General features: G+C 43.8%; 1 protein-coding gene across 1 annotated transcript in view; it reads left to right on the forward strand.

Moving 5' to 3' along the window:
* The window catches only part of COLEC12 (collectin subfamily member 12), a 218,097-nt gene that overhangs the window by 18,721 nt on the left and 177,078 nt on the right, over positions 1-22,298 (forward strand). Inside the window, exons 2-3 of the mRNA XM_045296306.1 lie at positions 6,201-6,436; positions 18,785-18,835. Of these exons, the coding sequence (XP_045152241.1) occupies positions 6,201-6,436; positions 18,785-18,835 (287 nt within the window). The remainder of the gene's footprint in view (positions 1-6,200; positions 6,437-18,784; positions 18,836-22,298) is intronic.

Consider the following 22,298-nt stretch of genomic DNA (forward strand, 5'->3'; position numbering starts at 1 on the left):
TTGTCTTCAGCAGTTGTGTCGGGAAGGTGAGCATCATAGAATGCCAATTTACTAGAAGAAAGTATTCTTGTGTTGAGGGAGTACTTGAGTGGAGGCCCAGTGTCCCAGAAGTAGTTCTTATCCAAGCATAAAGCTTTCTGTATTTTATGCACATTCTGGGCCTGGAGCACTTATTTTGGGCCTTACAGCATATAATGTAATATGCAAAGATCTGGAATGAGAGAGCCAAGCGGGAAGAATATGCCCAGCATGTCTCAAGCTGAGAAAAACGGAAGGGAAAAAACCAACAACCAGACCTTGAGTTGAAATATTGAAGGATTCTATGGGCAAAATGTTGAATAATGAAGGAAGCACCTAGAGATCGAAGGAATACACACAGTCACTGTATCAAAAATAACCAGTTAACATTCAGTGATTTCAAGACATAGCATGTTCTCAAGCACCAGTGATAGTGAAGGAAAAAGTTCAAGCGCACTGAAGACATTAGCGGAAAAGCGGCTCCAGGAATTGATGGGATAGCAATGGAAATGCTGCAACAGGCTGATGAAACACTGGAAGCGCTCATTCATCCATGCCGGGAAGACAGTTATCTGACCACTGATTGGAAGAGATAAATGTTTGTAGCTATTCTGAAGAAAGATGATGCAATAGAATTTTGGAAATTATCTAACAAGCATTATGTCAGCTGCAAGTGAAGTTTTGCTTAAGATAATTCAACAACAGTTGTAGGAGTGCATGGAGAGAGTTGCCAGAAATTGACTCTGGATTCAGAAGAGGGCATGGAGGGATATCCTTGCTGGTATCACATAGATTTTTTTCCCCCCAACAGTTTTATGGGAAGTAATTTATTTATCATATAATTCAATAGTTCAATCATTCTATCAGATGGATTTTGGCTGAAAGCCGAGTACCAGAAAGATGTTTACTGGTGTTTTGTTGACTGTGCAAAGGTGTGCAACTGTGTGCACCATAACAAACTATGGATAATATTGAGAAGACTGGGAATTCCAGAACACTTCATTGTGATCATGTACCAGGTTCATGGACCAGGAAGCAGTCATATAAACAGTACAAGAAAACTCTGCATGGCATAAATTCAGGAAAGGTGTGCACCAGGCTTGTATCCTTTCATTATACTTATTCAAGCTGTCTGCTGAGCACATCATCTGAGAAGCTGGACATACGAAGAAGAATTTGTCTACAGGACTGGAGAAAGGCTTATTAACTGCCTGCAATATGCAGAGGATACAACCTTGCTTGCTGAACGCTGAGAGGTTTTGAAGCACTTGCTGATGAAGATCAGTGATGACAGCCTTCGGTGTCAATTACAGCTCAATGTAAAAGAAATCAAAATTCATACAACTGAACCTATGGATAACATCATGACATATGGAGAAAAGATTGAAGTTATCAATAATTTTATTTTCCTTGGATCCACAGTGTATGCTCATGGAAGCAGCAGTCAAGAAATCAAATGGTGTATTGCATGAGGCAGATCTGCACAAGACTTTTTTAACATGTTGACAATCAAGGCTGTTACGTTGAAGAGCAAAGTGTGCCATGGATTTCAGTCACTTTATGTGCATGTGAAAGCTGGACAGTTGCATCAGGAAGACCTGCAGAAGCACTGATGAAAACACCCACAGACTGCCAGCAGAACAAACCGGATGCCTTGGGAGAAGAAGCACAGCCAGGATGCGCTTTGGAAGCGGAATTGCAAGACTTCACCTCACATACTTGGGGCATGTTGTCAGCAGAGACCAGTCCCTTGAGAAGGACATCATGCGTGGTAAAGTGGAATGTCAGCCAAACAGAGGAAAGCAATCACGGATTGGTACTGTGGCAGTGTTGGGTTCAAACATAACAACTGTGAGGGTGGTGCAGGACTGGGCCGTGTGATGTTCTGTTGTGCTTTGGGTCCCTATGAGTTGGAACCAACTCAGGGGCACCTAACAGAGGGAGAGAGGGGGTGGGAGAGCATAGTGGCTGGTAGCAGTGGGTTATGTGTTTCACTGCTAATCGCAAGGCCAGCAGTTTGAACCTGCTAGACACTCTGAGGTCTGCTCTTATCAAGATTCACAGCCTCAGACTCCAAGGGGGTAGTTCTAAGTTCTACTCTCTCCTATAGGGCCACGAGTTAAAATCCACTCAATGATAGTGGGTGTTTGGGTGCCCCTTATTTCAAAGAGACTCATTATTTCACACTCAGAATGGGTTAGGTGTTTTGCACTTAGATTAGCTCACTTATTTCTCCTAACAATGTATGAACTGGGAATTACCCACCCACTGCCAGTGAATTGATTCCAACTCATGTTGACCCTATAGGACAGAGTAGAATTTCTGAGACGGAAAATCTTTCAGGGGGCAGGCAGCTTCCTCCGTCTTCTGAGGAGCAGTCAGTGCATTTGAATCACTGACTTTGTGGTTAGTAGCGCCATGCTCAACCCACAGTGCCACCAGTTCTCCTTGAGATAACAATGGTGGTTATTGTAAGGTGCTGTTGAGACAGTCCCTACTCACAGCGACCCCATGTTCAGCAGAAGCAAACACTGTCTAGTCGAGTGTTGTCCTCTCAATTGTTCTTATGTTTGAGCCCATCCGTGCAGCCACCAGGTCAATCCATCTTGTCCAGGTTTTCTTCTCTTTTGTTGCCCCAGTCCTTTATCAAGCATGATGTTCTTCTCCAGGGACTGGTGTCTCCTGACAACGTGTATGACAAAGTACATGAGGTCGAGTCTCGCCATGCTTGCTTCTCGGGAGCATTTTGGCTGTACGTTTTCCAAGACAGAGTTGTTTGTTCTCTGGCAGTCCAGGGTACTTCAGTATTCCTCGCCATCGCCATAATTCAAGTGCACAGACACTTCTTTGGTCTTCTTTATTCAATATCCAACTTTCACATGCAGGTGAGGAGATTGAAAATACCATGGCCATACATTGCTCATTGTGATTGTTTCCCCCTAACTCTCCCCCCCCCCCACTTCTAGTATCACTGCTCCCCTTATTGGTCCTGAGGGTTTATCTGTTCTGAATTCCCTGTGTTGCGAGCTCTTACCTGGACCAGTATACATGTTCTGGTCTAGCCAGATTTGTAAGATAGAATTGGGGTCATGGTAGGGGGTGGGGGGAGGAAGCATTAGAGAACTAGAGAAAGACTGTGTGTTTCATTGGTGCTGTACTGCACTCTGACTGCCTGGTATCTTCCTGTGACCCTTCTGTAAGGGGATGGCCAATTGTCTACTGATGGGCTTTGGGTCTCCACTCCATATTCCCCCTCATTCACATTTATTTAATTTTTGTTCTGGGTCTTTGATGCCTGCTCCCTGATCCCATTGACACCTCATGATCACACAGGCTGGTGTGCTTCTTCCATGTGGACTTTCTTGCTTCTCAGCTAAATGGCCCCTTCAAGCCTTTAAGACACCTCCCCCCCCCTCCCCCATGCTATATCTTTTGATAGCTGGGCAGCATCAGCTTTCTTCACCACATTTGCTTATGCACCCATTTGTCTTCAGCGATCCTGTCAGGGAAGGCGAACATCACAAAGTGCCATGTTAGTAGACCAAATTGTTCTTTTGTTGAAGGAGTACTTGAGTAGAACCCCAGTGTCCACCTGTTACCAAAATACTTTATAAATAAATATATGTACATAGCTCTATCCCCATCATTGTATATAAATGTATTTACATATATACATGCCTGTATTTAGATTTCTGTAAATGTTCTATACCTCCCAGTTCTTTCCTCTATTTCCTTTAACTTCCTCCCATCCCACTATCATGTTCGGCCTTCATTCGGGTTTTGGTAATTCCTCATGGCTACAGGGACGGACAGCAGAAAAGTGGGTGGGGAAAAAAAGAATTTATAAATTATCAAGGGGGCATGAGGGAGGGAAGGAGCTGATGCCAGGGGCTCAAGCAGAAAGAAAATGTTTTGAAAAAGATGATGACAATATATGTACAGATGTGTTTGACAAAATGGTTATATGTATGGATTGTGATAAGAGCTGTAAGAGCCCCCAATAAAATTAAAGTAAAATTTTAACAAAAGAAAATACCATGGCTTGGCTTAGGCACACTTTAATCATCAAGGTAGCATTCTTGCTTTTCAACACTTTATAAAGAGGTCTTGTACAGCATATTTACCCAGTACAATGTGTGATTGAATATCTTGACTTCTACTTCCATGAGCACTGATTGTTGATCCAAGCAAGACGAAATCCTTGACAACTTCAAACTTTCCTCCATTTATCTGGATATTTCCTATTTATCCAGTTGTGAGGAGTTTGATCTTCTTTACATTGAGTCGTAATTCATACCGAAGGCTGCGATCCTGGGTCATCAGCAAGTGCTTCAGGTCCTCCTCATTTTCAGCAAGCAAGCATATCAGAGGTTGTTCATAAGCCCTCCTCCAATCCTGATGCCACATTCTTCCTCATATCATCCAGCTTCTCGGATTTGCTCAGCCCACAGATTGAAACCTACGGTGAGAGGAGACCACCCTGATGCACAGCTTTCCTGATTTTAAACCATGCAATGTGCTCTTGTTCTGTCGCACAACTTCGTGCTCCCCGTGCAGACTCGGATGGTTACAATGTAGTATTCTGAGATTCCCGTCCTTCTCAAGGCTGTCCATAGTTTGTTATGGTCCACCCGGTCCAAAGCCTTAGCACAGTCAATAAAGCACACGTATTCTGGTATTCACAGCAACAATCAAAGGGATAACTAAAACATTTAGCAACTCACATGACACACTGTGGAGGCTGCAGTTCTCACACGAGCACATGAAAACGACTGGCCATGTGGTGGATGACTGTAGACTGTAAGGGTCCACACTGTACTGGCATTTGACCTGTGAGTACAGGGTTACCCTCTCCCTTCTTGTCACCCAGACCCTCTACAATAGAGAGTAGTGGCGATGAAGACCCAAAGGGACAGTTTGTGGCAGGGCTTTGAACAGATTGTTTAGCCGCTGGTTCTGAAGCAGTTAACCATTTTAACGAGTGATGGGACAGCACTGGTTGTTCTAACAGTAACTTCTGGCCAAGAACTGAGAGTGCATCTGAGGCTGAACTTTATGGAGAAGCTAATGCATACACAAAAATACAGCGGGATGAGCCCAGTTTCTGAAGAGAAGGCGTAATTCCACCTAGTCCTTGTCCACAGTCCTTCCACCTGGCTGCCTCCTAAAACCCTCTGCATTTGTTCTCTTGTCCGATTTGGCATTTGTTGGGTCGAATATTCAGGTATTCATGACAGGTATTCATGACTCACTGTTCAGCCTGGTCATTCTGTATGCTCAGGTTGAACTTTGCACGTGGGCTCTTTGGAACTTGGCTCCTTTTCTGGCTGTCATCATCTATTGAACCTACCTGCTTTTGTCTTTTTGTCTGGCTTTTATCTTTCACCCATGTTCTCTGGCTTTGGCTCCAGGGAAATAATTTAAAGAGTCAAATAATATTACAGATGTATAATGAAAAACATCAGTTTCTGCACAGCCCACTCTCATTTCACCCTTTGCTTTTCCCCAGAATCACCTGCTTTATATTTTTTTGAGCATTTTCTTTTGGAGTTGACCTTTCAGTTACTGACTGTGCTAGTCTGGGCTGACTAGAGAAACAAATCCAGAGACACTCATATGTGTGTAAGAGAGAGTTTTATATCCAAGAGTAATTGCCTGTTAAGAAAACACCCCGGCCCAGTCCAGATCAAGCCCATAAGTTTAATATTAGCCCATGAGTCTGATATTTTCCCACATATCTGATATTAGTCCATAAATTCTTCTACAGACTCACGCAGCACATGCAATGATGCCGAAAGCAGGAAGGTCACGGGCCAGTGGGTGAAAAGTCTTGTGGGAGCAGCTCAGTGCTGGCGCGGCTCTCCATGATGCTCCTCCAGCTTCAGGGCTGTGGCTCCATCAGCATGGCTCCATCTGGCTTGTCAACAGAATGTCAAGCAGAGAGGGTATGTGTTCCAGGGAGGAAGACAGGAGTTCCCAGAATCCTCAGGAGAAGGCCATGCCCACACAGAGGCATCATTGGCTATAACCTGATTGACAGGCTAGACTCCACCCCTTCACTCAAGTTGACAGGAGATTATGTAACTGACACACCTACTTTAGCTGCCTAGCGAACTATTTTTTAAAAAATTTTTATTAAATACTTTTATTGGGGGCTCGTATGCATAGTCTCTCTCTTTCAGGGCTTTCCTCTTTGGGGGCACCTCCGTCAGGGTGGTCAGACTTTTTACAGTGCAACTAAGGGCCAAGGGGGTGAACACAAAGAGTGAGGCCTATAAGACTGAGACGCTGAAGTTACTCTCTTGCCACACTGACCACATCCCATTGGTCAAACCAAGGAGATGGGTCCCAAAGAAGGGGAATGCCTATTTCCCTTTTGATGAGAGGAATGGCTGGCTGGTGGAGGAATGGGAACAATGTAGGCCATCTACCATAACCCCATATCTATCTCACTTGATGGTACTCTTACTTGATGTTTACATTTGTTTCTTGGCCTTAGGCATTATATATAGAGCCTTCAAAGTAATGACATTAAGAAAGAGTGGAATTTCCCTGGAACTTTTTGAAGCCTTCTCCATATTGACTTTCCTTTATAGCAGCTGTGGGTTTTCTTCTTTTTTCTTCTACTTCTACTTTAACAGCCTTCACGGACACCTCCTGCTCCCCAGTGCAGTGACAACATAATCGTGATTAAATCAATATTCCGTGTTTATATTATTACGGCCTCAGAAATTTTAGTCACTGCTGACTCCAATTTCTTTGTTGCACAACGTTTTGTTTTGCCTAGAGCTAATAATCTTTCTTGCACTTGTATTTGTTTCGCTTGCTGTGTATACATCATAATTCATCCCCAAAGTCTCTTCCAGTTTTCTGAATCTCTACCCAGTGTGTTTCCCCTTACTAGATGTTACCTCCTTGTCATCTTCTTGAAGAAACCTTTCCTGGAACCTCCTGAGCCACCTGGTCTGGAATGCTGCAAAGTGACATCCTGACCTCTCAGTAGCCCCTCATCCTGGGGATTTCCCTCCCTTGATTGGAGCTCCTACTTTCAGCATGTCTTCTGGGTTTACTCCTTTATTTTAATGGGACACCCTCTGCAGTAACGTCTTGGAAAAGTTTTATATGGGGGAACATTGTTGGGGTATTCTGCAGGTCTGAAAACATCTCTATTCTACCTGCCTAATGAATTGAGAGTGATCTAGGCTGGGAATATTTCTCCCTCCAAAATTGAAAAACATTGCTCTGTTTTCTTTTACAAGCTTTTAGGATTTTCCTTTTGTCCTTAGTGTGATAAAAGTTTAACAATGATGGGCCTTGGAAAACATCTCTTTCCAATTTTTTTCTGTCTAATCTTTTAAAAAATTATTATTCATTTTATTGGGAGTTCTTACAGATAGTATAACAATCCATCATTCAGTTAGATCAAGCACAATTGCCACCACCATCATTTTATTTTCTTTCTTTTAAAAAAAATCATTTTATTGGGGGCTCTTACTGCTCTTACCACAATCCATCCATCTATCCATCCATCCATTGTGTCAAGCACATTTGTACATATGTGGCCATCATCATTCCCAAACATGTTCTTTCTACTTCAGCCCTTGATATCAGCTCCTCATCCCCCCATCTCTTTCCAATTTTGTTACGGCCGGTGATGGGTCCTTTCTTTCTGGAAACTTGGTTCTTCAAAAACTAGTGTTCAAACAAGTGAACCAAAATTGGTGGTGAGGAGGGTGTAAGAGGCCTGGTAGGGCTAGATCATGGGCAATGTAACTGAGAGTAATTACTGAAACTCAAATGAAGGCTGAGCATAATAGTGGGACAAGAGGAAAGAACTAGGAGGCAAAGGGCATTTATAGAGGTCTAAATACAGGCATGTACATATGTAAATATATTTATGATGATGGGAGGAATAGATCTATGTGCATATATGTATAGGTTTAGTATTAAGGCAGCAGATGGACATTGGGCCTTTACTCAAGTACTCCCTGAATGCAAGAATACTTTGTTCTATTAAACTGACATTCCATGATACTCACCTTCCTGTTACGATCGCTGAAGACAAAGTAGGTGCATAAGCAAATGTGGTGAAGAAAGCTGACGGTGCCCAGCTATGAAAAGATATAGCATCTGGGGTCTTAAAGGCTTTAAGGTAAACAAGTGGCCATCTAGCTCAGAAGCAACAAAGCCCACATGGAAGAAGCACACCAGACTGTGATCACGAAGTGTTGATGGGATCAGTTAATCAGGCATCAAAGAACAAAAAAATCATATCATTGTGAATGAGGGGAAGTGCAGAGTGGAGACTCAAAGCCCATCTGTAGGCAACTGGACATCCCCTTACAGAAAGGTTTCAGGGAGGAGATGAGCCAGTCAGGGTGCAGTGCAGCAACGATGAAACATCCAACTTTCCTCTAGTTCTTTAATGCTTCCACCCCCTCCCCTATCATGATTCCAGTTTTACCTTACAAATCTGGCTAGACCAAAGGATGTACACTGGTACAGATAGGAACTGGAAACACACGGAATCCAGGACAGATAAACCCCTCAGGACCAGTGGTGGGAGTGGCGATACCGGGAGGGTGGAGGGAAGGTGGAGTAGAAAGGGGGAACTGAATACAAGGATCTACATATAACCCCTTCCCTGGGGGATGGACAACAGAAAAGTGGGTGAAGGGAGACGTTAGACAGTATAAGACATGACAAAATAATAATAATTTATAAATCATCAAGGGTTCATGAGGGAAGGGGCACAGGGCGGGAGGGGAAAAACTGAGGAGCTGATACCAAGGGCTCAAGTAGAAAGCAAATGTTTTGAGAATGATGAGGGCAACAAATGTACAGATGTGCTTGACATAATGGATGTATGGATGGATTGTGATAAGAGTTGTACGAGCCCCCAGTAAAATGATAAAAAAACAACTAGTGTTCAACATTTCCTCTGAAGGCACTCTCCTATTTTTAATTCTCTCCCCCCCCCAATATTTATTATTTGAATATTGGGCCCCTGAATGATTCTCAGGTTTTTTCCTCTCGTGTTTATCCTGTTTATTTACCTTAAAAAATACTTTCTGGATTCTTTCAGTTTGTTAACTCTTTCTCTGAAGCTCTTATTATTATTATTTCTGTGATTATATTTCCCCCCCTAAGAATTCCTTCTTTTTCTCCAGTGCTGCTGCTGCTTAAAATAAAAATAAAAAAGCATCTTACTCTTATTTTAAGGGAGCCCTGGTGGTGTAGGGGTTATGTATTGGGCTGTGATCCGAAGGTTGGCAGTTTGAAACCACCAGGTGCTCCTTGGGAGAAAGAGGGATGATCTACTCACGTGAACAGTCTCAGAAACTCACTACAGGGGCAGGCCTTCCCTGTTCTATCGGGTCGCTGTGAGTTGGCATCAACTTTATGGTGTGAGTTCTGTTCTTATTTTATGGATTCGTTAGCTTATCACAGTAAAGATGCTAATGGCGGGGTCCTGTTCTGTAGTAACATTTTTGTCTCCCTCTAGAGAGTGTATTGCTTTTGTTGTATTGTGTGCACTTGATCCCGGGTGTCTCTCCCACGGGGTTTCCTAGGCTGTAATGACGTGAGTAGATCGGTCACTGGGTCTTTCCTCCCACAGACACTCAGGGGTTCTAACCTCATACTTTTCAGTTAGCATGTGAGCAGCTGGCCATGTGTCACCAGGACTCCTCTGTCTAATGTGTGTTTCCTTCAAGTGGTTTTATTTGGCTTCCTTATTTTTATCTTTGTCTTTTTATCCTGGAGGCTTATGTCGGATCCTTGGCTGTCTGCTCGTATTTAAGAGTAGAACATTACAAAATTAGTTAGAAACTCAGGAACCCTGGTGGCATAGTGGGTGCCCTGTTGGGCAGCCTCGGCATCCCACGGAGGCAGTGCAGCTTGGTCCTCTAGGGCTGCGGGGAGTTGGCGTCGACTCAGTGGCAGCGAGCTTTGTTTTCATTTTGTGTTGCTGGGTTTGGGCCACCGTGACTAAGCGGATCTGGCTGGGCTGTTCCATTGGTGAGCGCCTTGCCCCACGGTTGTCATTGTTTTCTCTCTCAGGTGGTCATCTTCCCCAGAGAGTCCTTCGCTTGAGGGTCCCTGGACTGACTGAGTGGGAGAAGACCAGTGCCCCAGGGTCTTAGCACTCAGAATGTCACCTGTTACCCTCTCCCCCTCATTCCACATACTTCCAACTATCTCAGCTACTTGTGGTGTTTGCTGGACAAGAGACCTCGGTTTACCCTCTCCAAATAATAAACCTTTGATCGCCTGTCTTATTTCTGACGTTATGGGTTTTCCTAAGATATATTTCATATTGATGATGTCATACAATGTGTGGGCTCTTTGTGACTAACTACTTTCACTTAATGTAATGTTTCAAGGTTCTTCCATGTTGTAGCATGTATTATATTTCGTTTTTTTCTCGTATTGAGCAGTATTCCATTGTGTGGTATGGAAATACTGACATTTATTTACCCATTCAAAGAATCCTAATAGTGCAATAATTAAAATTCTAGGCTGTTAAGTAGAAGTTTTTTGTGTTTTTTTTTCTAACAGTTTAATTGGCACTTCATCCACATATCATACAATTCTGTAGTTCAATCATATCAAGAAGAGTTGTATGATCACTACCACAATCAATTTTAGAATATTTTATTCTTCCTTGGATTCATTGTTATTCATGTAATTATTATGATTTAATGTTGGCAAAACTATACACAACAAAACATTTTCTGATTCAACAACTTCTACATGAATAATTCAGTGCCATTGATTATATTCTTCATGCTGTACAATCATTATTGATATCCTTTCCCAAATTATTCCACCACATTTAAAATAAATTCAGTACCCCCTAAGCAAAAATCTTCCTCCGTCACCCATGGTAACCATTGGTCAAGGTTGGTTTTTTTCTTTTTTCTTTTATTATTATTATTATTCTTTATTATTTTCTTGAAATAATATTCACATATCATATACTTCCATAGTTAAACTGCTTTTCTTTACATTTTTCACAGTTCTCTTGGCACTTCATTCACATGTCATACACGAAATCACTTTTATAAAGAGTGTATGTATATCATCATAATCAGTTCTAGTGCTCCCCACCCCCTTCTGCACTCACAATTTCCTTCACCCACCCCCACCCCTCAAACCCCGCCCCTGATAAACCATTGCATCAGTTATTGCTTCTATGTATCCATTCCTTCTGGGCTTCATAAATTGGGAAACGGAAACAATTAAAAAAATGAAACAAAGAAAAAAAATCATAGTAATACAAAAATTAAAAACAAAAATAAACAGTAAAGAAAAAAAAATCCACCAAAAATATTTTTAAAATCCAGAGAAGAAATTTCTGTTGTGGAACAGCGAGAAATAGTTGATCCTCCCATGGTTCGATCCACCGTAATCATGTTTACAATCCTCTGTGCCTCATAGGAAAGCTGATCCAGTCCCTCGCCTGTGGCCAGAGGGGATCTCCCAGAGGCTAAATCTGACGGGATCATCTGCAGATGGATTTGGGGCTCCCACTGCCTTCCGTAGCCTTGTACATGTTGGTGCTCACAATTTAAGCGCTGATACTTTTCCCTTCATCATGTTTGGATTTTGTTGTTGTCCTCTTTGGATCACACAGGCTGGTGTGCTGCGGAAGGTCTTCAAATACAGTCCACCACTAGCCCTCCAGGCACCCCGAGGGGCAGCTCTACCCTGGTCTGCAAGGTCGCTGTGAGTCGTCATCCACTCTGTGGGAGCGAGTTGGGTTTGGTTTGGAGCTCCACAGGAGAAAAGACCTGACATCTGCTCTGCCAAGATGCCAGCCTAAAAAGCACTGTGGGGGCAGTTCCCCTCCGTCCTGTGGGGTCACCATGAGTCAGAACTGACAGCACACAACACCAGCACCATTCGTTCTCTTATTAGTTGACGGGCATTTGGCTTGATTCCTTTTATATGCTATTAGGAAGAATGCTGCCATAAACACTCTGGACGGGCTTTTTGGTGTGAACGTGTTTATTTCTTGTGTTTATTCCCTAGGAGTAGAATGTCTGACCCCAATGCTAACTCTGTTTAAATTTCTGAGGACTGCGCGTCTTGCCAAAGTGGCAGTACCATTCCACATTCCCACTAGCAGTGCTTCAGGTTCCCATTTCTCCACGTTCTAGCCGTCACTTACTCGCTAACTTTTGGTTGTAACCAACGATGTAGTAAGGAGACGGCCAGCCATTTCTCCCAGGTTTAGCCTCACCTCTGTGCCCCTTCCTGGGTTGCCCGTGGCACACAGCCCTACACCTTCGGAGCTCTGCCGTCAAGCTCCTTACTCCTCAGCTTGCCCTCCCAGGAGCACAGGGTGCAGTTTCCTGGGTCTGCCCTATCAATTCACACCCAAAGGTGGGGTTTAGGGGACCGCTTAGTCTTGATCTGGTTACTCACAGTTCTGACTCATCAGGTCCAATGATGAAACTTCTCTGAACCCATTTTCTTTCTTCTTTTTTTAAATCGTTTTATTCGGGGCTCATACAACTCATATCACAATCCATACACACATCAATTGTACAAAGCACATTTATACATTCATTGCCTTCATCATTCTCAAAACATTTTCTCTCCACTTAAGCCCCTAGCATCAGCTCCTCATTTTGCCCTTCCCTCCCCGCTCCCCCCTTCCTCATGAGCCCTTGATAATTTATAAATTATTATTTTGTCATATCTTGCCCTGTCCGACGTCTCCCTTCACCCACTTTTCTGTTGTCCGTCCCTCAGGGAGGAGGTCACATATAGATCCTTGTCATCGTGAACCCATTTTCTTATCAGTAAAACAGACACCCTAAATATAAAGAACCTGGCATGCAGTAGAGGCTGACTAAATATGAGTATACTTATTAGCTCTAAATATGTGGGTGTTCAAAAAGATAAAGGTTTAATCTCCTCTAGGAATTTTTGAGATAGGAGAGAAAACACATGTGTATAACCAACTTGTTGAGAGTAATTTTCGGCAACAGTTATTGTGTAACTATCAAATGTTGCAAATGTGCTAATTTTTAAGGATATAACGGGACAAGCCTCCTGTTTTCAGATGGCTCACCACCTGGTAAAGTCAGCACTGTGGTTGGTAGGTGCTGTCAAGTTGGTTCCGACTCATAGTGACCCTATATACACTCATAGTGACCCTATATATAGAATGAAGCCCTGCCTGGTCCTATGCCATCCACACAATTGTCCTTATACTTGCGTCCATCAATGCTGCAACTGTGTCAACCCATCAAGGCCTCCTTCCTCTTTTTTACCGCCCTTCTACTTTACCAAGCGTGATGTCTTTCTCCAGGGACTGGTCTCTCCTTTTTCCATGTCCAAAGTCTGTGAAACTAAGTCTCACTATCCTTGCCTCTAAAGTTCCTTCTGACTCTTAATTCTCCCAAGACAGATTTTTTGTTTGGTTTTGTTATTTTGGCAGTCCATGCTACTTTCCTCCATAGCCGTGTACAAATTGGGTGTTCATAACTTTAGTGCTGATACTTCACCAGCACCCAGAATTCAAATGCATCTATTCTTCTTTGGTTTTCCTTACTCATTATCCAACTTTCACATACATGAGGTGATTGAAAATACCATGGCTTGGGTTCAGTGTACCTTAGTCCTCAGAGTAAAATCCTTGGTTTTCAACACTTTGAAGAGGTCTTGTGCAGCAGATTTACCTAACACAAGGAGTCATCTGGTTTCTTGACTGCTGCTTCCATGAACATTCATATTGGATCCAAGTAAGATGAAAATCGTTGACAGCTTCAGTCTTTTCTCTCTCTCCCCTACAACTGGAGTATACAGTAAACTGAAAGAAGTGCTGGCATCAAGATCAGGGCATGGAGAGGAAAATCCAAGCCGTAGGAATATTGCATAGAGTAGTCCACAAATTAATTGGAAAATTTTCATAATTCTTTCTGTTCTCTTAAGCCAGCTGAATTCAACTTCCCTTAAGCCAGCTGAATTCTACTTCCCTTGAACTCATATTACTCTGCAATAGCAAAGCTCAAAGAATAAATCTAGTAGCACTTCAGTGTTCTCTCTGGCCCTTGTGGTTCTGTGCCAGTTACCACGGAAAGTAAAAATAAAATAAAACTCAGCATTTGAAGATAACAACACAGAATGTAGTGTAGACTATAAGTATGGAAATGCAAATGCTGAAATATAGTTGTGTAACCCAAGAAAATATGTGGTTGTAGACATAAATCTTAATTGAAATGCTTTTTGTTATTTAATATGAGAAGCTTGCTTCTTCCTTGCAGACAAACTGCTATCAGAGGTAGGCATCAAGTTGTGGCCACTGCAGAACCAAGGTCTTAAATCTTAACTCACTCCTCACTCACGTAACAGTCCACAGTTATGTGGCATTACCTGTGACAGGCAGAATTTGAAATGACAAGTGGCTAAAGAGACTGGTCTATTTCCTTTGACTTTCCTACTGTCCCACTATCATGCTCAGTCCCCACCAGAATTTCAGCACTTCCGGTTTGTTGCATTCCCCTTGATCATGCCCTACCAGGTCTCCCATACTCACCTCCCCACCAATTTGGAGGAAAGTCAAGGGAAATAGAGGAAAGAGCTGGGAGGAAAAGGGCATTTATAGAGGTCTAGATAAAGACATGTACATATGCAAATATATTTATATGAGGATGGGGAAATGGATCTATGAGCCTGTATTTATAGGTTTAGTATTAAGGTAGCAGAAGGACATTGGGCCTCCACTCAAGTACTCCCTCAACACAAGAATACTTTCTTCTATTAAATTGGCATTCTAGGATGCTCACCTTCCCGACACAACCGCTGAAGACAAAGCGGGTGCATAAGCAAATGTGGTGAAGAAAGATGATGGTGTCTGCCTATCAAAAGATATAGCGTCTGGGGTCTTAAAAGCTTGAAGGTAAACAAGCGGCCATCTAGCTCAGAAGCAACAAAGCCCACATGGAACAACATATCAGCCTGTGTGATCACGAGGTGTCGAAGGGATCACTGAAGACAAATGGGTGCATAAGCAAATGTGGTGAAGAAAGCTTATGGTGCCCGGCTATCAAAAAGTATTGCGTCTGGGGTCTTAAAGGCTTGAAGGTTATCAAGCAGCCATCAAGCTCAGAAGCAACAAAGCCCACATGGAAGAAGCACACCAGCCTATGCAACCACGAGTTGTCGAAGAGATCAGGTATAAGGCATCATCAGAACAAAAAATCTTACCATAGTGAATGATGGGGGGAGTGCCGAGTGGAGACCCAAAGCCCATTAGTAGGCCACTGGAGATCCCCTTGCAGAGGAATCTCAGGGAGGAGATGAGCCAGTCAGGGTGCGATGTAACAACGATGAGAAATACAACTTTCCTCTAGTTCCTAAATTTTTCCTTCCCGCTCCCACTACCATGACTAGAATTCGACCTTGCAAGTCTGGCTAGACCAGAGGAAGTACACTGGTGCAGATGGGTACTGAAAATACAGGGAATCCAGGGCGGATGAGCCCTACAGGACCAGTGGTGTGAGTGGCGAAACAGGGAGGGTGGAGGGAGAGTGGGTAGGAAGGAGGGAACCGATTACAAGGGACTATATGTGACCTCCTCCCTGGGGGACGGACAACAGAAAAGAGGGGAGACGTCGGACAGGGCAAGATATGACAAAATAACAATTTATAAACTATCAAGGGCTCATGAGGGAGGGGGGAGCGGGGAGGGAGGGGGAAAATGAGGACCTAATGTCGGGGGTTTAAGTGGAGAGAAAATGTTTTGAGAATGAAGTACAAATGCGCTTTACACAATTGATGTGCGTATGGATTGTGATAAAAGTTGTATGAGCCCCTAATAAAATGTTTAGACTGGTCTAGAAAGAATACCCTTGTTTGCGTATATCACCTTTGCAGGCAGGCCCCTGACACTATAAAGACCATGTGTGAGACACGTTTAGCTTAAGTCTGCAGAGTGTGGGAAAAGTGTTTAAGAACCGAATGTAGCACGGCACTTGCTATCAGGTAACTTGTCTTCATCAGAACCCCTCTGTTAGCTTGGGTGGACCCTATGACAGCCTTTTGCCCTCCACAGCGTACAGTCATTAGGAGTCCGTGACCACTCCCCCTCCCTAAGGGCTTTGTAGCCTAGTCTGGGTTGTCCACCCAACCCCAAGCCCCATCAGATTTTACCTGCTTCCTCGGTTCCCTAACTCTATTTCTGCTTACCCACCACCAGCCTGAATCAACTGGCTGTTAACTGAGCAGCATGTCCAATTTGGTGACATCTATGGTGGTTTTCCAGGCAACCATCCTCACGGTCCGTTTCCAAGCTGCCCCACCACTGTTCACCTAAACTCACTACCCCCTAAGCTTCTCAGCTAAACTTGTGAGTTGCTGTTATCAGCCGGATCCCACATTAATCCGTGCCTGGGTTAACAAGCATCAACGACGTTGAAGACAGTGATTAACACATTATGCTGGCTTTCTCTTTCTCTTCCCTAAGTTTCCACCCATTTATGAATTTCTAAGAGAGATGCAAAGAATTTCGTGTTTTCCAAGTCTGCTTCTTTCCCTCAAAGAAAAAAAATATTGGGGAAGGTTGATTTTTATATGCTTTCTCTGTGAGACCTTCCGTGATAATCCCAGTCAGAAGTTTCCTGTAGTTTTTTACCTCACTTGAACTCTGTGTCTCATATGATTTTCTCACTTCTTTTATAGTTCAGTGAGATCAGAGGATTTTTTTATTCTTTTAGGAGCTGTTACAATAAGTATTAACCCTTTTGGATTGAAGGTTGTGAAGACAGGAAGCAGGACTCCTTTGACCTGACCATGAGTGATCTAAAAGGCCTGTTTTGTCGGTGCCATCGTAGGCTTGATTGAGTATGTTCATTTTGATTTCTCATCAGAAGCCCCAAGGACTATGTGGAGGGAGAGGAGAGTCTGTCAGACTAAATGTTACAACGGAGCCAGATCAGGGAGGCGTCGGAAAAAGGAGTAGTGGTGGTATTGAACTTAGAAATCACTGTGTCAAGGAGAAAGGTGGCATTTTCTTGGTTGTAAGGCATGTTCTTCCTTGTAGAAAGAACTGAAATATATTCCTTGACATCAGACTGCTTGAATTACAAACTGCAGCCTCCTAGATTGCCCACCAAGACCTCTCCCCTTTCCTCAGAATCAGGAAACAGTGGCAAAGGACAAAGCTACCGCATTTCATTTTGGGGGGTTAGAAATAGTGTAATTGCTTTCACATGTCTTTTTACAGTACTTCAAAACAAGCTAGTTTTCTGAGACTCACCACATTGAATTATTAATATCATGCATCTTCCATAACCCTTCAAGATTCTGAGATCGCCAGGTCATATGTCTCATGGGGGTTCAGAAATGAGTACCTTCAAGGCTACATTCCCCTCCTGTATTCCTCGGTTTATAGCCTCTCAGCCTCTTGGAAAAAGGGACCTGTGTTACTCAGCACTGAAGCCCCACCCCACTTTACTCTGATCCCTGTTGAGAGCTGCATACATGGTTTTGAACTTGGCGTGCGGGAGAAAGTTAGATGCTGGTACAGCAATATGGGAGAAAGTTAGATGCTGGTACAGCAATATGACCAGCTCAAGGATGTTAGTCAGGTCCCCTGGGAAGGCCTGGCTGTGACACCTCATGTTTTCCATCAAACATGCCTTGTAATTGCACAATTAATATGAACGTGTGTCTTCGAAATGATCACCTTTCCCCAGACCCACTCATAACAGAGTTGTGTAATAGGAGATTCGGTTGTCTGCCATTGTTATTGGTAGGGTGCTGAAATCAGCGCTCACCTTAGAGTGCAACCCCTGCACAACAGCAGGAAATGCTTCCCCATCCAGTGCAGTCTCTGATCAGTTACAGATCAGACTGTTGCAACCAGGAGGGTTTTGATTGGTTGAATTTTGGAAGTTGGTAATTAGGGCTTTCTTCCTAGTCCGTGGTAGTCTGGGAGCTCTGCTGAAACCTGTTCAGCAAAATAGCAATGATAAAGGCTGGTGGGTTGGAACTGCTGACCTTTCAGTCAGCAGCTGAGCACTTGGTGGAAGGACTTGTAGACCTTTTGGTTGAGAGAACATTGTTCTTGTTTTCATGGTGGCTCTACATTTCAGAATTGGCTCAGCAGTTGTACCTATTTTCAAATGCATTTTCTGGGAAACCATCTGTTGGTCCAAGTTGTCCAGTGGAAGTAGAGTGGGGAAGAGTATTGGCATAGCTGAGATGAGACAGTTGGTGGGAGAGATGACCCCAGAACACAGAAAGAGAGGGGAGGGTGGAGGGTTTTAGGGTCGGTTACATGAAGATAGTTTGACCTCTTGAGCAGTTGATCAATCAACTTTTTGTCATTTGACAAAAAGCATCAAATCATTGGTCTATGGCAGGCACCACATTGCTCAGGAGATGCATGGAGACAGCGGTGCGCACGCACACAGACACACATACACGCACGCACACACACACACCGTGATATTAAAAATGAGTAGCTTTAAAAAATGGGTGGCTGAGTGGGTAGGAAAGGTATCTCACGGGCATCACACGTGTTGCTGAAATCTGCATAAGAAGTCACGTAAAGAGTCTGAGAAAGAGCGTCGTCCTCGCTGGAGGAGGGAACTGGCAGACAGGCGCTTGCTGTGCCCCAGGAGCCGTGGAAAGTCTCTTGCTAATACCCTGGGTGCTACCGAGGATTGCACAGGTTCAGATGGAAGCGGTGCAGTTGCGTCCTGTGTGACCCGGTCTCGTGGTAATACTGTGTCTTCCTCTTTCACAGACGACTTTGCAGAGGAGGAGGAGGTGCAGTCCTTCGGCTACAAGCGGTTTGGTAAGTTACAAGCCAGAAGCTTGCCTTTTCTCAGGGCTGGGGCACATTGAACGACTTGGAGATAAGTGAAACAGAAGGGGGTTTCTCACCACAGTGAGGGCCATGGCCCAGGAGCGGGAAGTGATGTGATGCTTGTGAGGGTTGCTGGTGCCCAGCATGCTGGGAAAGGTAACCTGTGACTTGACTGCAGGAAAATACATGGACTTTCTCAATTTTGAGATCTCGAAAGCATCTTTTTTTCCCCGTCTCTCCTGGTGGCTCAGGCCCCATGCTCCTAACAGTGAGTGTCAGTGGATGAGTGACAGGGAAACTCCTCCAGGAACAGAGCTGGTCAGAAGTCCTCGGTGGTAACCAAGCTGAGCAATGCATTCCCCACCCCCACCCTGGGGACCCTTGCCCATGTCCTTGAAACCGGTGCTTAAGTGAGGGTTTTTTGAGCTGGGGCATTATTCTGGATTCTCTAGGTGGACCCTGCCTATCTGTAATCACAAAGGGCCTTATAAGAAGGTGGGAGAGGGAGATTTGACAACAGGGAGGAGAAGGGAGTAATGGTAGAAGCAGAGATTGGAGTGATGCACTTTGAAGGAGAAAGGGGCCCTAAGCCAAGGAACCCAGACGTCCAGTAGAAACTGAAAAGGGCGGGGAAATTGATTCTCCCCAGAGCCTCCAGGGGGAGCGCACCCCTGCCAACCCCTGCTTCCAGCCAGCTGAACCGGATTTGAGACTTGTGGCCTCCAGAGTGTACGAGAAGAAATTCATGTTGTTTTAAGTGTGGGCTGTGATTTGTTACAGCAGCCGCAGGAAGCTCATACCTGCCCCTCGCCTTTTGGGGCTGCTGCTGCTCAGGGTGCTGTTCTCTGCTTTAGCCATGCCTCCAGGGTCTGCAACCATCTAGAACAGTCCAGGAAAATTGCAGAGTTTCAAAGACAATTCAAGGGAATGGAATTTTGTGTGTATATGTGCAATTTGTTTCCGTGCCTTGGCCAGAGGAATTGGAGGAGAGAGAGAGAGAGTGAGAATATGAAAGAGAATGAATTTGCTTCCTTTGCTTTAAGACAGAGAATATGCAAGAGAATAAATCTACTTCCTCTGCTTAAAAAAATAATCCTGGCTGGACTTTGATTAAAGTTAACAACCCCCAGCTGCTCTGGCTCCCCAGTTACTTTAGAGGTTTTTTTTCCTTTCTGGATACACACTTCTGCATTTCTTTCTGGGAAAAAGTAGGGCTTTAAAGCGGGAATATAGTGGCACCAAGCCCGTAGCTCTCCATTCATTCCGAGAGAGAGCAGCCTACGCCCTGTGCTTTCCCCCCTCCTCCGTACGCCTGTCTTGTCTGCACAAGGAACTGTTTTGTGTTGGCACACTGGAGGTCTCTTTCCCAGGGAGCCTTCACTGAAGGTGGCAGTAGGGCTGTAGAACAAAAAACGGCAACTGAACAAACAAACAAACATTCCAAGGCAGAAACCCAGAAGCAATTTTGGAGCACAGGGAATGAAGAAGAAAAGCAAACTTGTGAAAATTAAGCAGTAATAAATGTTGGGATGCCGCTATCTTTTGGAAGCCATTAGAGAGATGAAGAATAAGGAGAAACGATCTTGGAGAATGGTGACCTTGAGAGAAATTTTCTTTAAAATTTGGTGACCAATGAATGAAGTTGATGGGTGGGGATTTGATGAAAAACACAACATTTATAAGTTACTGAGGGGATTTAATGGATGTAGGTTGAACTATGGGTGGATATTTCAAACCGATGACTCAGGAGTCTCCTCACTCAGGCCATACTGGAGAGCACAGGTGGTCCAAATAGAAGAGAGAAGAAATGGAAATGGACACCTTGGAACAGGCTATTCCACAGATGTTCCTGATGTTAAAAATTCTTGGACTTGACTTTTAGGCAAAGTGATGGGTAGCCAACTTAGGATAGAGAAGAATTTTGGAGATGGAAGAGCATTTTAGATGATTTAAATCTAGCTTTAATTGTATAGAGAAAACAGTTTAGGTAAATTATTATTTATTTTTATTTTATCATAAATGATAAATTATTATTATTATTTTAAAAATAATTTTATTGGAGGCTCATACAGCTCTTAAAACAATCCATACATCGATTATATGAAGCACATTTGTACGTATGTTGCCATCATCATTTCCAAAACATTTTCTTTCTACTTGAGCCTTTGGTATCAGCAGCTCTTTTTTCCCCTCCCATCCCCCCACCCTAACACCTTTAGGAACCCTTGATAATTTATAAATTTTTAAAATTTTCATATTTTACCTCATCTGCTGTCTCCTTTCATCCATGTTTCTGTTGCTTATCCCCCAGGAGGGCAGGGGGTATATGTCAGTCACTGCGATCAGTTCCCCTTTTTCCCCCTTCTTCCACCTCCCCTCACCCTCCTGGTATCGCCACTCTCATTATTGGTCCTGAGGGGTTTATCTGTCCTGGATTCCGTGTGTTGAGAGCTCTTATCAGTGTACATGTTCTGGTCTAGCCAGATTTGTAAGATAGAATTGGGGTCATGCACAATGGATGGATGTGTGGATTGTGATAAGAGTTCTAACAGCTACTAATAAAATGATTTAAAAAAAATTGGGCTCATAATAGTCGGTGGGAGGAAGCATTAAAGAACTACAGGACTATTGTGGGTTTTTCGTCGCAGTACTACACTGCACTTGCCTGGCTCATCCCTTCCTTGTGACCCTTCTATGAGGGGATGTCCAATTATCTACAGATGGGCTTTGGGTCTCCACTCCGCCACCGCCGCCACCACCACCTCCACCACCACCTCCACCACCACCACCACCACCACCACCACCACCACCACCACCTTGTTCGCATCAAAATGGTTGTTTGCTTTGGATCTTCTGATGCCTGATACCATCAGCACCTCATGATCACACGGGTTGGTGTGCTGCTTCTATGTGGGCTTTGTTTCTTCCCTGCTAGATAGCCGCTTGTTTAACTTCAAGCCTTTAAGACCCCAGATATATCTTGTACTAGCCGGGCACCCTTCACCTCATTAGCTTTTGCACCTATTTTGTCTTCAGCAATCGTGTCGTGAAGCTGAGCATCACAGAATGCCAGGTTATTAAAACAAAGTGTTCTTGCATTGAGGGAGTACTTGAGTAGAGGCTCAGTGTCTGTCTGCTACCTTATTGCTTAACCTATAAATATATGTACATAGACCTATATCCCTATTGTTATATATTAATATTTTTACATATGTACATGCCTGTTTATACTTCTATAAGTGTCTTTTGCCACCTAATTCGTTCCTCTTATTTACTTTTACTTTCCTCCTGTCCCAGTCTCTGACCTTCATTTGGCTCTCTGTACTTCCTCTCAGCTACATTGCACTGAATCCAGCCCCACTACGCCCTCTTCCCCATCAGGTTCAGATCTCTTCTTGTTCCCTGGTCCCTGAGTTTGTTGGCTTCCCCCCCTCTTTCCCTGGCCTCCTCC

Source organism: Echinops telfairi, unplaced genomic scaffold, assembly GCF_000313985.2.
Source record: "Echinops telfairi isolate 266 unplaced genomic scaffold, ASM31398v2 ScPeMD7_7400;HRSCAF=8409, whole genome shotgun sequence".
Lineage (NCBI taxonomy): Eukaryota > Metazoa > Chordata > Mammalia > Afrosoricida > Tenrecidae > Echinops > Echinops telfairi.